Source organism: Carassius auratus, chromosome 13 (genome assembly GCF_003368295.1).
Source record: "Carassius auratus strain Wakin chromosome 13, ASM336829v1, whole genome shotgun sequence".
Taxonomy (NCBI): domain Eukaryota; kingdom Metazoa; phylum Chordata; class Actinopteri; order Cypriniformes; family Cyprinidae; genus Carassius; species Carassius auratus.
In genome coordinates, this window is record NC_039255.1 from 1,018,227 (window position 1) to 1,034,402 (window position 16,176).

A 16,176-nucleotide genomic window follows, 5' to 3' on the forward strand; every position below is an offset into this window, starting at 1 on the left:
TCACAGTGCTGATAATTAAATAGAGGGGTTTTGTTTGTTTGTCATCAATGCAGTTTATACTGGTAATGTTGTATGAGCCATTTCTGTCATATTTGAAGAATCTTTATTGCCTTTAAAAATATTCAGTAGCATTTATGCATATATACATTTTAAACAGATGCTAATGCTGTTAAATATTTTATGTAACACAAAAAGTAAAATTTTTGAAGATTCATTATGCAGTTCGTGACGTACAACAACAGCTCATAATGACCGTCGTCAACAAAAGATTTATAAAAAAATAGCCAAATGTGAAAATTGAATCTGTGAATAACTAAAATAAAAGTAATGCATTGCATTGTGTAAAAACTTTCAATGTAGTGCAAAAGTCATACAGTATGACTACTTTTGTTGATGTGTGTTTTGTCCTTGAGAGCCCTTGGCCACTATGAATTGTTGTATGGAAATATTTCTATTACGATTCTTGAGCATATCTACTTTTATGTTCCAAAGGAGAAATAAAACAGTTTTTTTTTTTTTTTTTACGACATGAGAGTGAGTAAATAATGACAGAATTTTCATTTTTGGATGAACTTAATGTCTTAAAATGCAACCTCTTTGTTGTAAGGCACTTTCTTCTCCCAGAATAGCTGCTTTGTAGCAATTTTTCATTTTCACCCTTAGGCCTGATATGTTTTTCTCTTTTCCTCTGAAGAAACTGCTTGAGACTTTGTTGTTGTTCTGTGTTCCCTTAGGAAGCTGAGCCTTTCCACAACTATACCGGCTGCATTGAAATAATCGAAATTAATAAGCTCAGAAGATTCCGTGTGGACCATGCCATTGCCAGGAACAATGTTGACTACTGCAGGTAATTGAAACTGATTTTGCATCAGGAATCAATACAGTTTTGGGGCAGTGTTTGGAAGTCTAAATTTTCCTATTTTAAATTATTCATATTAGTGAATCTGTTTGTTCAAAAAGAAATTATACAGTTATCACTGTTTTCAACTCTCACATTAGTGTAAGAATAATTTCTAAAGGATCTCTGAAAACTGGAGTAAGGGCTGCTTAAAATTCAGCTTTGTCATCACAGTAATAAATCGCATTTGAAAATATATTAAAATAAAACTTTACATTTCTTCACTGTTTTCAACTGATACAGTTAATTCTAGACTCTTTAAAAAAAAAAAATCTGTTTAATGCCATTAAGATGCATTTATTAAAAAGGTATCATTGTTACTGACAAGTATTAATACTGCTATGATTGAATAATAAATTATATCATCTGTTTTGTATTTGTGAATATAAACTTTAAGGTTTTGCCTCTTGAAGTAGCTATGTTGGTTTTATTTTTCCTAATAGCCTACAGTTTAGTTAAATACTTCTTTAAAAAAATAAAAATAAAAAATAAGGAAAGCTACATTTTCACTACACAATGTTGCTGCCATTAGATATATTTTACCATCTTGCCTCATGCTTCTTGGATGTGCTATTTGCCACTCTTGTCAGCTGTCTCTCAAAGACAAAATCTATAATTTAGCTCGTCACTTGAGTGCACAGGTGCTGTACATTCATGCTGTGTGCAAATTGCTCATCAAGAGTGAGATTCTGGAGACGTTTAAGTGTTTGGCTTCACACATCATGTGTTATTGTTCCAAAGAAAACGTAAGCACTTATTTTGGCTGTTTCTGTAAAAACCCTTTTTTACAAAGCAGGAGGAAATGAGTTTTGAACAGAACATGAAATTGGGAACCACACCGACTAGTTAATACTTAAATGAGTTAGATCTCCCCTCTCTCTATATTATCTTACTTCATTATTTATTCTGTTCTGTCATCTGTCTGGAATTGCAGTGGCCTGGAGAGATGGGGTTTCCAAATAAATAAGACAATTTGTGGCATCTTACGTGGTGTAGTCTCACATGATTTGAAAGGAAACATTAATCAGGGCCATTTGAGCTGATTTAGTGGTCACTAATTGGAGAAGTGATTGATATGTAGGCATAACTGTGTTTTGAAATCTTCTTACTCTATCATGCCTTATTTGTTTAGTTATGATAATTAGGGTAGTTTAACATAATAAAGTGTATTATATTGCTTGTCCAGTCATAAATCATGGGTTAAGCTGAGTCCGAGAAGTTGGCCAGTATATTTTTTAGGACTCGTTGTGATGATGCTGACATAAATTTCACATTTTTCATGATTTACTCACACTCAAACCCATAGTCATTCTTTCATACATCTGACACAAAACGAGACGCTTAGCGGAATGTTGGACCTGTTCTTTCCCATAAAATGACAGCATATAGTCAAATAGCATCTCAGATGTCTGAAATAATTTTTACTCGGTGGGCACATCTATCTTTAGATTTAGGTCATTATGTCGGTACTGATGCACATCTATTTTGTGTTGAACAGGATAATTAATATAGATTTTTAAAATGCATGTGAGTATGGTTTTAATTTTACAAATGGGGCTTGTCTGTGTTTTGTCTAATTATAAGATTAAGGATTGTGGACAAGGTTGAGCTATATATCATTTGCCCCTCTTATAAAAACACGGGGGGGTGTAGACTAAGGTCCCGTCCACACGGAGACGCGTTTCTGTGAATATGCCAAATTTTTTATTGGATAGGCGTTTCGTACACACGGTTCCGGCGTTTTCGTTAAAACCGCTATTTTTTTAAACCGGGTCCCAGAGTGGATAAATTTGAAAACGCCGTCTTTGCGTTTTCATCTGGACAGCTAATCCGTATATTTTCTGAAACGATGACGTCATCAGCCCACGTCTCCCCCCTAGTCAGACACCTCTACGTCACGTAACAGCAACAAAAACATGAACAAACACTGAACGATTGTCTTTTTATTAACTAACATTAACACTGATTAATAAATGTATTGTTCCATGTTCGTTTGTGTACCACGCGCAAGGTTTATGAGCCTAGTCCAAGTCATCATTTTGCGGTTTCGTGTGGATGCGGATATTTCTTGAGACGAGGAAAAAAAGATCGAATTGGGGTAAGCTCCGTCTCCGTGTGGACGGGGCCTAAGTAGGAATGTCAATGGGCGCGCCGGACTGGGGGTAAAACTAGTACTGATTGCCAGGGCCCCAAAGGAAGAGAGGGCCCTCGAAAAGTCTGGAATATATATTTTCAAGTGGGTGGGGGGCATTAGGACTGCCTATGCATAGGGTCCGGGATCTTGTGCAGCGCCCCTGATGTCACCCACTGATAGCACTGCTTATTTGCATGTGCAGTCTGCATTGTTTTAGTGCCCGCTTCATTAAAGGAATTATGCAAATTAGGTAAATGCAATATTTCTGAGTGTTAGAGTGTGGAGGAAACACAAATGTCTGTCCGTCTATCCGTCGTTCTGTATGTCCATCTGTCCATCAACACGTTTTAGCTTGCCAAAACCTTCAAATTAATTTTAATTTTGTATCCTCTGTGCTACCTCAAATTAAATTCAGGAATTGATTTGGAGTTAAGGCATTCTCAATTAAATGATGAATGCCATACAACCTGCAAACATCTCTTTTAAATGACATTTCATTCACCACTTGCATTTTTACAGCAAATTGATGTGATTTGGCTCAGATATCACTGGGTTTCACGAATAAGTGCGTAATTGGGAATAATTTACCTGGTTAAACTAAATTGCTTGTGGTTAGTGAATTAAACACATGTTTTTTGTGCTCTGAAATAATTAGAAGAGATTACTGATCAGTAAACATGCCCTTTGGAAGTGTAGTTCTATGTTTAATCCTCGCCTTTTCATTTGCTCGCATGTTTTACCGTAGGTCTCCGTGGCATCATGACCCTCCTGCAAACTCCACAGATTCCCCTCCTGAGTTCATTACAGTGGAAACCCCTCCTGACGGGCGTATCCCACCCACCCAGCCTTCACCTGTCTGCCCACAGGGGCTCTGTCTCAACGGCGGATCCTGTCGGCCCATCTCTCTGCCCAGCGGAGCCTCGTCTTTCTTTTGTGACTGTCCTCTGCACTTCACAGGACGCCGGTGTGAACAAGGTGAGACCTCTAGCTCCCCTCCTCATCACAGCTGAAATCCTCCCTACTGGATTACTGAACTACTAAATTAGCCTACATCCCTTAATTTAACTTTAACGAACAGTTCAATTTGGTGTGGAGCTTTAAAACAACATTTCGTAATGATGCATACTGTAGTACCTCACCTCTTAAAGCAGGCAATGATCTCCCACCAAATGGTTTGACTACAGAAGCAATGCTGGAGGCAGATGCACGGCACATTTTCACAAAGGAAAATGGAAATCTGGCCCTGTTGTTGGTCCAGGGATCACTTTAAATAATTTGTGATGTGCTTAAAGTAAGGTGCATGTAAGCAAGTTGTAATGTCAGAAACCCCTCTATCTGCTCACCTCTTGAGTCCTACTACAAATGAGATGGTGACCCTGTCACCTGTGTTCTCCAGATTCATTTTACCTCCTCTGCCTCATGCCAGGATAAGACATGAATGATGTTAAATTCTGGTGAGTGGAAAGTCTTTACACAGTGAACCCAATTGATATTGACTGACGCTCAGCGTACTGTACTGAACTGCAAAATATGGCAGATTATTTCACACTTCAACAATTTACTCAACTCTGAACTGACAATGGACGTTCCTTTTATCAAAATCACCACCTTGTCACCACCAATTGAGTATTTATTGTAATGTGCTTTTGTATTATTGTATTTTGCTCCAGCTCCTGCTGACTCGCCATGTTTAGCCCTGTATCAATAAGTCAGTGCTCAGGTAAAGAGCTAATATGCCGAGCTACAAGTTCATCTGTCTCTGTCGATGTAACATTCAGATGTTCTGGCGGTGAGGTGACTGACTTCAAATTAATTAAAAATCATTTATTCTTCTTTCTCTCGGGTTTCTATTTTTGTGCACTGTTAGACATTGATTGATGTGTTTGTGAACAGATCAGTTCAGTTCCTGTATGAGAAGAAAAAAGAGCTTTTCAGATAAAGCTGTCAGTATTTTCACTTTTGTTTGCTACTGATCATGGAAAAATATATCTCATGAATGTGGTCCAAATTTACTTTTTAAATACAAAGGCACATACAATATTTTCCTGAGAACTATTATCTAACACAAAAGTAGGCTGGCATAAAAAATAGCTATTTTTTCACTCACTAAACGGTTACAAAGGTTGTAAAAGTATATCCTATATTTGAGGTCTTGACCTTCTCCATATATCCAACAATTGAAATGAAAACTGAAACTGCCATAATCTGTTTAATTAATTTTCAAAGCATTTGCACTTTTTTTATTTGTATTTATTAATTATAATATTATAAAATATAATTATACATTGTTTGTTTAATTTGATAAGACATTAATTGAATATTTCAATAAACATATATTATATATACACAGTATTTTATTTTTTATTTTTTTTACTTTCATAAAATGTTTGCCTATTTTATTTATTTAATGTTTATTGCTAGCAACAAATCTTCATAAATTGCAAATCTGAAAGAATTTATATAGAAAATTACATATATGAAAACGCACATATATAATTAATATATCATATGTAAAAATGTAGTTTCAACATTTTATGAAGGTTAAGCACCTCTTTTTATTGACCATTTTCTGAAAATGACTGGAAAATAATCTATATTTTTAGGAGCTTCAGTTGTGCTTTTTTAAGCTTGGTTTTGCACTCTCTGCATAGAAGGTTCCACTTTAAATCTGATCATAGACATGACCATATTATACAAGCAAGCACATATCTGAAGACATCTTTGCATATATTTATATTCACTGCACTGAATGCTATAGTAACATTACATCTTATTGCATTGAGTGCAACTGCTTTTGGAATAACTGATGAAAATGTTTTTCCATAAAACAAGGGGACCAGTGATAAATTCAAATTCTGATGGAAAGCGGTTTTCAAGTCCTTCTTCTTAGGCCATCCTCTTCATTGTGAATGCTGGTTCCTAAGTACATTTCACAGTAGTTGAAAAAATCTGCTTTCTCATTTTTGTTCTTTTCTTCTTTTCCCATGCATACACAGCAGAGCTTTGTGTTTCAAAGCTGTATTGTTTTGTTTTGTTTAGCTTTTTTTTACTTTTGACCATGTTAGCCTTCTAGGTATCAAATGCTCATTCCAAGGAGGAAAGACAGATCATGAACTTGGAAAACAAACAAACAACAAACACTGCAACAACAGGCTCCGTAGTGAATCTTTAAGTTAAACTAAAAGAAAAGCATAGCAACAGTAATAGTGGTTAAATAATAATATAAGGCATGATCAGAAGCACGTCTAGGGTTGAAGAAACAAAATTCAGTGGCAGTTAGTTGCATTTTCAAAATAAAATGCAGAAATTATTACTTTTATGTCATCTGTTGTCTATGAACAACTTGTCATGACTGTTGTTCACTGATTATTGTTTCTATTAATATACTGTAACCTTCATAATAGAAATCAAACATGCTAAGACAACATGTTCTTAAAGTTCTAAGAGGAAAAAATTGGGAGAAATGTTTTTTGGTGTTGTTTGTTTGATGTTTCTATATAGATAAGCTGACCTTCTTGTCTCTATAATTTAGTCTTCTCATAATCACTCTGTTCATTTACCAGCTCACAGCAAAACAGAGGCAAACATCCTGAGGGTGAAGGGGAGAGAGAGATGAGAGGGTGTCTGTGGATTCATGATGGAAGGGGAGCGCTAGGGTCACACTCAATCTCTTTAATATAACATGACAAATAAGAGGACAGCTGGCCTCAGAGATCATATACCAGTTTGGAAACAGTAACTAACACATTGAATTAAACATGAAATTTTGAAGTAGAAAGACTGAAATCATATTTTCTTGTAAAATGAAATACAGGTATACAGGATAACATCCAGTTATTCCATCTGGTGCAAATAGTCTGAATAATTACAGAATAAACAACTCATCTGCTCAGTCTGTACCACTTTTTACTTTCTTTCTGAATCAAAATGAATTTAAAATAACTTCGTGACCACAAAATTAAAGATGCATTTCCATGTCTGAGAACATCTTGACTTCTGTGAGGTTTACAATTAAAGTCTCTTTCTACCATACATCGATTGCAAAGGGTCCAAAATAGTTTTTATGGTGTGTTTTTTTTTTTTATGTGATTTTTTTTTTCTTTTTTTCTGTTATGTCTCCCTGGTGAGATTTGTTTTACAACTTGAGAGTGAAGTGAGTGTGTTAAATCAACTGCAGTGTTTCCTTGTTGTTCGTATTGGAAATTGGTGCTGGGTGGGTGAGAAGCTTTTTTGTAATGTTTTCCCATTGCAGCAGCATCTATCTAAATGATTATTGTCTCAGACTGTGGAAAGTCTGTAATTATACTGCTCAAAAAAATTTAAAGAAGGCTCTTATATAATTATTTTGAAATATTATTATAATTTAAAATTTTTCTATTTTAATATACTTTAATACATGATTTAATCCTGTTATGACTAAGCTTAATTTTCAGCAGCCACTATTCCAGTCTTTAGTGTCACATGGTTATTCAGAAAATACTTGATGAAAACAGTTGAGATTAATTTAAGTTGGAAAGAATAGCACTTATTTGAAAGAAATGTTTTGTAACATTGTAAATGTTTTTGCTGTCACTTTTGATTAATTGTATGCATCATTGTTGAATAAAGCTATTAATTTCTTCTTTTTTTTAAATCATATTGATCACAAACTTTGAATGACATTGTATATTATGAACAAATATCATTTAAAATGAACATTAGTATAAATTAATATTAACCTAGATATAAATAAATAAAAATAACTTGAAACCTAATGCATAATGTTAACAAACTGAACCCTACCTACTATAAAGTGTTACCATTTTATGCAAACGCTGTACACTCTGTCCTATATTATATTCCAAAAACAAAAATGGGGAGTAAAATACAATACCAACACATACAGTATACAAGTGAAATTTGAATAGTCAAAAAAAAAAAGTGATGTCAGCAATGTTCCTAATGACAAGTTGTCATCAAGATGAAATGACTTTATTTGCCTCTCAGCATTTTTCACAGCTTGGTCAGATTGTGCCCTCCTTTGGGAGCTACGGATGCACATGTGCCGTACACCTCGAGTAATAATACAGACAGGGTTTCATGTCAGGGCATTAGTACATATACGAGATGGTGTCCTCCGTAAAAAAAAAAAAAGAAAACTACCCTGCTCAGCTTACTTTCTAACTTATTTTGGGGCATAATCTTGACTTACAAGTCCCTAAAGAAGAAAAGAGCTCTGCGCTGTGCATATGGTCCACTCTGGGTTTCGAGAGCATTTACAGCTGTCCGTTACTTTATCCATTTACCTGTTCCTTGATCAGGCTTTTTGCAGTGACTGCTTCTTTTTTAGGGCATTTTATTGATGAAACGAACTGTCCATGATGAGCCAACAGTCCTATAAAAAGCAGAAAGGGAGCCGGTGACCTCTCTCAATAACTCACTCAGCACTTCTGTGCTCTTATGCCCTTTTCTCGGCACCTCCGCCATTTTTTCTCCAAGTGCTAATTTGCAGATAATTAAGTAATCTGCTGAAATGTTATTTGTCCCTCTGGGCACAATGCAAAGCAAGGGGGTTGCTATATTCAGGGCTGACTCATTTGTAGTTCCCTCATGGGAAATATCACGTAATCAAGCAGACACTATTAAATAATTCCTCTGAGCCCCCAAGTAAAGTTGTGCAGATGTTTTACTTTTTTTTTTTCAATGACCACACAACATGTGTGTACACTGGAGGGGGAGAATGGTGTAGAACCAATTTATTGAATTGAACTTTGAATTGTTTCAAAGCAGCTTCACAGTATTAAACAGGAAAACAACAGACTCCATCAAATATGTTGCAAATCTAAGTAAGACAACGGTGTCATTATTCAGCTCCAGTCAGTTAAGTGTTGATTCAGTTTGGTTCAATAACTATAAAGTTCAGTTATGAACCAAGTTCAGTTCCGCTATAAGCAGCTTAACCGAAGACAGTGGTTTCATTTTTCAGCTCCAGTCTGTTCATTGTTGATTCAATTCAGGTCAGTAAGTATCAGTGTTGCAAGATTCGTCAATTAAACAAATTCGATTTAGCTATAAAGCAGCTCTACAGAAGGCAATAGTGTCATTATCCAGGTCAGTTCAGTTCAGTGTTGATTCAGTTCAAAAACTGTGAAGTTCATTAATCATGAAACAAGTTCAATTCAGCAATTAGCAGCTGAACTGAAGACAATGATTCCGTTATTCAGCTTGAGTCATTCAGTGCTGATTCAGTTCGGGTCAATAACAGTGTCGATGTTGCAGAATCAAATCAGTAATATTACGGAATGTTAAGGCAACAGTGTCAAGAACGTAAATTTTTTTAAGTAGAAGACTGAAATAGTATGTTCTTGTAAAACTACTACTTTGTTTTGTTTAAAACTTCAAATATTATAAATCATGATAAAGATTGTAAATCACTTAGTCTTTGTCACCACTTTGTCTGTCATGGCATCGAAGTTGTTTATAATTAAGGCTGTGTTCAAAATATTGATACGTTGATGTATCGTCACAGAGATTTGACATTACAAATATCGATACAGCTTGCCCTGAATCGATATTTTGGCACGTGCACAGCAGGGGACAGTGCTTAATTTGAATACAAGAACACCATTTAAAATGGAATAGAAAAGTCCAAGGTTTCTTAAAAAAAAATAATAATAATGAATAGAGCTTAATATATAGGCTACCACAAGGTTTAATCTGGCCACAAAGGAACAAAACCGGGGTTGCCTTATATAAAAGAAATGTTATCCCTGAAATATTGCACAATATGGAAATATATGTTAAGTTTGTTATTTACATGAGAGAGAGGCTGTGCATGTATGAATTACCTAACATATGCCATTACCTATATTGTACTGTGATACAGTTATGGAGGCCCTTCAAATTATAGAGGTTAACTGCTTATAGTTAGCACTGGCCCTAAAGTATGCAGTGTTTCATAAACAGCTGTTTTACTAAATTCTACTGAGGTAAAATTCAGTGCAGTCCTGTATTGTGATACGTATCGTATCGTGGCCTATGTATCGTGATACGTATCGTATCGTTACTTTGCTGGTGATACACAGCCCTATCTATAATGCCCAAGAAAAAGGCACAGTCTACTCTTTCAGCTGGTCGTTTGCTTTTCTCTCCCTTTGTCTATCCATCAAGACAGTATCTGTGCTTATCTCATTTTTTATCGGCCTCGTAAAACTCCCCCTTAAACAGCAGCCCTGAGAGTGTGCACTATTTTCTGCTGAGTTAGAGGAATCAGGAAGCCTTTAGAAAGGCTCCTTCGGTCTGACTGCAGTCCAATCGGCTTGGAGCGCTGGGAATGGCTTGATTTGCTTGGCCACTTTCTGAGCCTCAACTCTGTTCGGTGTCGGAGGCCCTTCTGGGTGCCGGAGAGGGTGGAGTCTGAGGGCTGTTGACTTGCTGACAAAGTTTTTCCATGAGAATTATATAACAAGCCTAGGGATTTGACAGTAGAGCTTCTCTTCCTTTAGTCTGAGTCAAATTAGAGTTTGCCACTTGGCACAACAATTATTTTCACTGTTGGTGCTTGATGCAAGGAGCGGAACAGTAATATTCTCTAGGGCAACAGGCGAGATTAATCCTAGTACACAAGTGTGACAGATTCTTCTGGTTCTACTAAACAGATTTGTCGTCCATCATGAAAATCTTATTATAGACACATTTCTAAAGTGAAAATAGCAAATTCTGCTACAGTGTCATGTGTATATATACAGTGCATTTATCAATTCTCATATTTAAGCAAGACAGAGGATATTTTTTTTTATAAAAGTATGTGAGTCTCTGTGGTATAACAACAAAAGCAGCACAGTGTCACATGAATACAGTACCAAAAGGTCATCAAAGACTTATTAATGTTTCATAGCATGTTTGGGAGGATATTCTGTCTCTTACTGTCATTATTTTCAAGATGAATGGTTTGCAGTCAAGCTTCTGCCTAAACAGCATCTGTAACAAGCAGCTAGACGCAAACGCTTTATCATGCTGATCATAATGGATCATTATCTGAAGCTCTTCATCAGCAATGACAACCAGACCAGACCATACTGTATGTAGAAAGAAATACTTAATATATATGTGTGTGTGTGTGTGTGTGTGTATATATATATATATATATATATATATATATATATATATATATATATATATATATAGAACGGGGATTTCCAAACTGGAAATTGATACATTGAATAAATAAGAGCATTTTACAAAATGTAGAATTTTTGCTGTTTCCAAGCATTACGGTGTACAGTAGTGTGAACCTTCCAGATATTATTTTACACATTTATAATGTTTTTATTTTTAGCAGTCCTATGTAAAATCTTAATCTTTGTACATGGAAGTATTGTATGATGATGAAATGTTTTCATGTGAAGTGAAGTGAGTGACGTGACATTCAGCCAAGTATGGTGACCCATGCTCAGAATTTGTGCTCTGCATTTAACCCATCCAAAGTGCACACACACAGAGCAGTGAACACACACACACACACACACACACTGTGAGCACACACCCGGTTAGGGGTTCAATGCCTTGCTCAAGGGCACCTAAGTCGTGGTATTGAAGGTGGAGAGAGAACTGTACATGCATCTCCCCACCCACAATTCCTGCCGGCCCGGGACTCGAACTCACAACCTTTCGATTGGGAGGTTGTGAGTTCGAGTTCAATGGTGAATGAAATGTAAATGAAATAGATTTTTAAAACATTTGCAGATTTAAGTTGTAAAAATTTCAAATGCAATAATTGTATGTACTAAATATATAAATATGAATATTTTTATACTGGATTAATACATTTACTGAATCTGACACTTTTACAGTTCTTAATTCTTCATTGGTTATAAATGAGATTAATCACAAATTATGTTTATTCTGTAAAAAAATAAGACCCAAAAAATACCATGTAAATGTGTCGTGTTTAAATAAATAAAATCGTTAAGAAAATATAAAACAATGGATGTGTATATGATACACATTTTATACTAAATAATATAATATACTAAATAGTGTTGTAAATGAATAATAGTGTAAAAATAAATTACAGAATTTACTGATTTTATTTGTATTTTCTATTTCTTCTTTTTTTGGAAATCGAAAGATCTGTTTTTTATTTTTTTTATTTTTTTTACTTTATTTTTATGGAAGAGGGGGGGTCTTTTTTCCAGTTTTATACATATAACTCAAAATGACAGCTTTAAAAAAAGGCTTTAAAATGTCTCTACTAGTGTTAAAACCCAAACTGGATGTGTTTTAGTATGTCATTGCAGAAGTCATGTACAGTAAATTGCCTTTCCTGGCCTCCCTAAAAACTGCATCCTGCCTCTTGCTGAATCAGCCTTAATGTGTGGTATATAGACTGCCGTTCTAGCAACACCTTGACAAACGTTCACTGTGGATGGGCTATGTTGAAGTCTTGTCACATATCCCTTGACAGTGTCGTGCTGCATGCACTGCCTTCTGTGTAAAAGCTAACAGATCATTACTACTGCTGAGAGGTCCTGACCATAGCACACAACACCCTCCTTCCTCTTCCCCTTAAGTCACTGCCGTCTGTCACCCTGTGGGAGATAACATTGCTCCACAACACGTCCTGACAGGATCCTCCTGCTCTTGCGTGTAGGCTACTTATCAGAGTCTGGCAGACATTACTGCTCTTGACTGTGCATTCAGCTTGGAGGTTATACTTGTAAATGTTCAAAAGTCAAATAAACTATAGTTTCTGCATTTTAGTATTTGATAACTAATTATCAGATGACTAAAAATGTGAATGCTATACATTGTCTAAAACCAATTTGTTAATTATGTGTATATATATGTGTGTGTGTGTGTGTGTGTGTAATTTGAATCTTAATTATTCAAAAATGTTGACACTTAGGGAAAATATTTGCACTTCTATAAAATGTATTTGTCATAGGCAAGGCAAGTTTATTTATATAGCACATTTGGTAATTCAAAGTGCTTTACATAAAAGAAAGTAAAAAAAATAATTACAAAAATAAAACAAGCAATTTAAAAAACTATTTAAAAATGTAATTTAAGACGTGTTAATAGAAGTGGGGCAGGGCCAAGAGCTGTGTGAACGGAGTGAAGCCGGTGGAGTGATTGGAAATGAGCGACACCTGCTCCACTCACCGGTCTCGAGTCCCACAGAGGAGATATAAAAACGGAAGGATACAAAAGAGGAGCGACGATGGTGAAGAACGTGAGAGGACCAGGCCTGGGCTTTATTTTAGTTTTGGTTTTGTTTGTGCGCAGCAGTCGTCTGTGAGGGGCTGTCACGCTGTTTTGTGTTTATTTGGTTATTAAAGTTTTCATGTAAATGTTCGCTGGTTCCTGCCTCCTCCTTCCCATGATTGTGAAGTTTTTTTATATTATAAGACAGTTTCAAAATAGAAAAAGATTTTACATAAAATACAGTGCAATACATAAAATATAGTGTAATCAGTTTTGGACATCACATTGTGTTAATAAAACAATAAATGCACAGCTAAACAGATGAGTTTTGAGTCTAGATTTAAATGTGAATAGTGTTTTACACATCTGATCTCTTCTGGAAGCTGGTTCCAACTGCAGGCGGCATAATAACTGAAAGCAGATTCCCCTTGTTTTGTGTGAACCCTTGGTATTTCTAACTGACTCGATCCGAATTATCTGAGTGGTCTGTTTATATTCGGTTTATATTCAGTGAGTATATCTGCTATGTATTTTGGTCCTAGGTCATTGAGTGACTTATAGACAAGTAAAAGTACTTTAAAATCAATCCTAAATGTAACTGGAAGCCAGTGAAAGGACCTGAGGACTGGTGTGATATGCTCAGATTTTCTGGTTCTAGTCAGAATCCTGGCAGCAGCGTTCTGGATGAGCTGCAGCTGTCTAATGGTCTTTTTGGGAAGGCCGGTGAGGAGCCCATTACAATAGTCCCAAGGGTACAATTTCTCCAAGTCTTGACTGGAAACAAAACATCTAATTCTTGCAATGTTTTCTAAATGATAGTATGCTGATTTAGTTACTGCTTTGACATGACTACTGAAACTAAGGTCTGTCTTCAGAATCACACCAAGAGTCCTGACTTGATTTTTGGTTGTTTGAAGAGTCAAGGAATGCATTCACTTTGAGAACTTCAACTTTGTTTCCAAATGCAATGACTTCAGTTTTTTTTTCTTGTGAAGAAAGTTTTGCATGTCATACCACATGCCTAACTATTAAGGACAAAATGGTGCAAAGTTTGTATTTTTAACTGAATTGCCAGCTCTACCTTTTACTAACAAAATTGTTATTTTTCTCTTTTTTTTCAGATACCACAGTCTTTTTTCCTCAATTCGATGGTACCTCTTTCTTGGAGTTGCCATCTCTGACATCCCTGTTTCAGTCAGACACTCACTTTCCAAGCCATTCCTCTGAGGACAGGAGGACCATGTATTTGACAATGAAGAGCAAGACACCTCATGGTACTATTCTCTACTGTGAGTATCTGAGGCCACTGGAAGTATACATCTCTTAAAAACTGAGTATCGTGGCTTTTAGTGCTTGTCTGGAACAGTATCTTTGGGCTCATCCATATGCTCAAATACATTTTTAGGATATGTACATATTTAAAATTGATTTTCTTTTCTGGGAAACTGACCAAAACATAGATGACTCACCTTGCACACAGGGACCCATACAAAATCTTGTCTATTAAAATACAGTCTGAGAAAATCCTCTTCCCCTAATAACATCTGTGTATAAACGGGGTTGAGGTTTGGCAAGCCTGTTAACCCCTGCAGCTTTACTACATTGGTTGTAAATATATAATTATGGAGCAAAAAGTACCTTTCTCGATTAATGGCCATTCAATTGTTTAGAATTCTTGCAAAATATAATTTTTGTGAGAATGTAAATCACAAATTTTTCATCATATACTACACCACTGTTAAAAAATTTAAGTGGGTTTAAGTTTTTTTTTTTTTTTTTGAAAGTCTCTAATTCTCACCAAGGCTGCATTTATTTGATCAGAAATACAGTAAATATTGTCAAATACTTGTAAAATTAAAAATGTTCTGTTTTAATATATTTTAACATGTAATTTATTAATGTGATGCAAAGCACCATTACTCCAATCTTCGGTGTCACATGATCCGTTAGAAATCATTCTAATATGCTGGTATCTCATATTCTGGTATTATTATTATAAAAGTTAAAAGCGGTCAGCTGCTTAATATTTTTGTCCAAAAAGTTCAAGAGACCAGCATTGATTTGTAATATATTTTTTTTGTAGCATTATAAATGTATTTACTGTCACTTTACTGACAAAGTTTAATGCATCTTCACAGTCTAAATGTTTAATTTCTTACAAAAAAAAAAAAAAAAAACTTTTGAACGGTAGTGTATATTTTAAGTATAACTCATGGATGTAAACACTGGATATTTTAAAGGGAAAAGCCATTTGAAAACTGCTTTTCAGTAGCCAAATGTTCAAAGTGTTATGTCACTTACATATCAGTATTTGTGATTTAAAAAAAGATTGTCTGGTTAATGCATTTTTTCCTTTATATTCTTGTAGATGAGAGGTATCCATATTTTTTTAGGCTTTCCTTTTTCATTTTGCTCCAGAAATATATCAGATACAATTTACCATGGAAACCTTATTTGGTCTTCAAACACTTCTAGCTGAAAACTTGCACACAGGTTTTATTATCTGTGCTAATTTCAAACCAGTGAAATATTTGTCATAAATTATATGTTTCTATGGCTACCTGCTCGTTGCTTGCTCCAAGACTAGTGTGAACAGCTGTATATAAATACACACCGCAAATGTAAAATAATATTGTCAATTTGATTTGAGACACAAGTCATTAATTTTTACATGACGTTCATGATATATTTGCTGTTCGCATGTGTCTATTGAATAGCAATCACATCCAAACGATGCAGAAAGTTTGACTTAATAACTCACACTCTGTCAGTGGGTGTTAATGAATAATTGGCTTCCCAGCTTCGCTCACTGAGGATTACACAAACTGAGTTATGAGACTGTGAAAATAACTGTAAGTGTCAGTGCTAAATTAAAATGCCGGACCGTTGACTGTACCTCTTTATCCAGTAATGAAGTCCTCTCTCAGGACATGTTAATGACATAGCAAATGTCTCTAGG

The 16,176-nt window shown here is 35.3% G+C and overlaps 1 protein-coding gene across 1 annotated transcript in view; it reads left to right on the forward strand.

The window, feature by feature from the left end:
- eys (eyes shut homolog) overlaps positions 1-16,176 on the forward strand; it is a 123,619-nt gene that overhangs the window by 103,775 nt on the left and 3,668 nt on the right. The window contains exons 33-35 of the mRNA XM_026277713.1: positions 735-847; positions 3,778-4,007; positions 14,339-14,506. Of these exons, the coding sequence (XP_026133498.1) occupies positions 735-847; positions 3,778-4,007; positions 14,339-14,506 (511 nt within the window). The remainder of the gene's footprint in view (positions 1-734; positions 848-3,777; positions 4,008-14,338; positions 14,507-16,176) is intronic.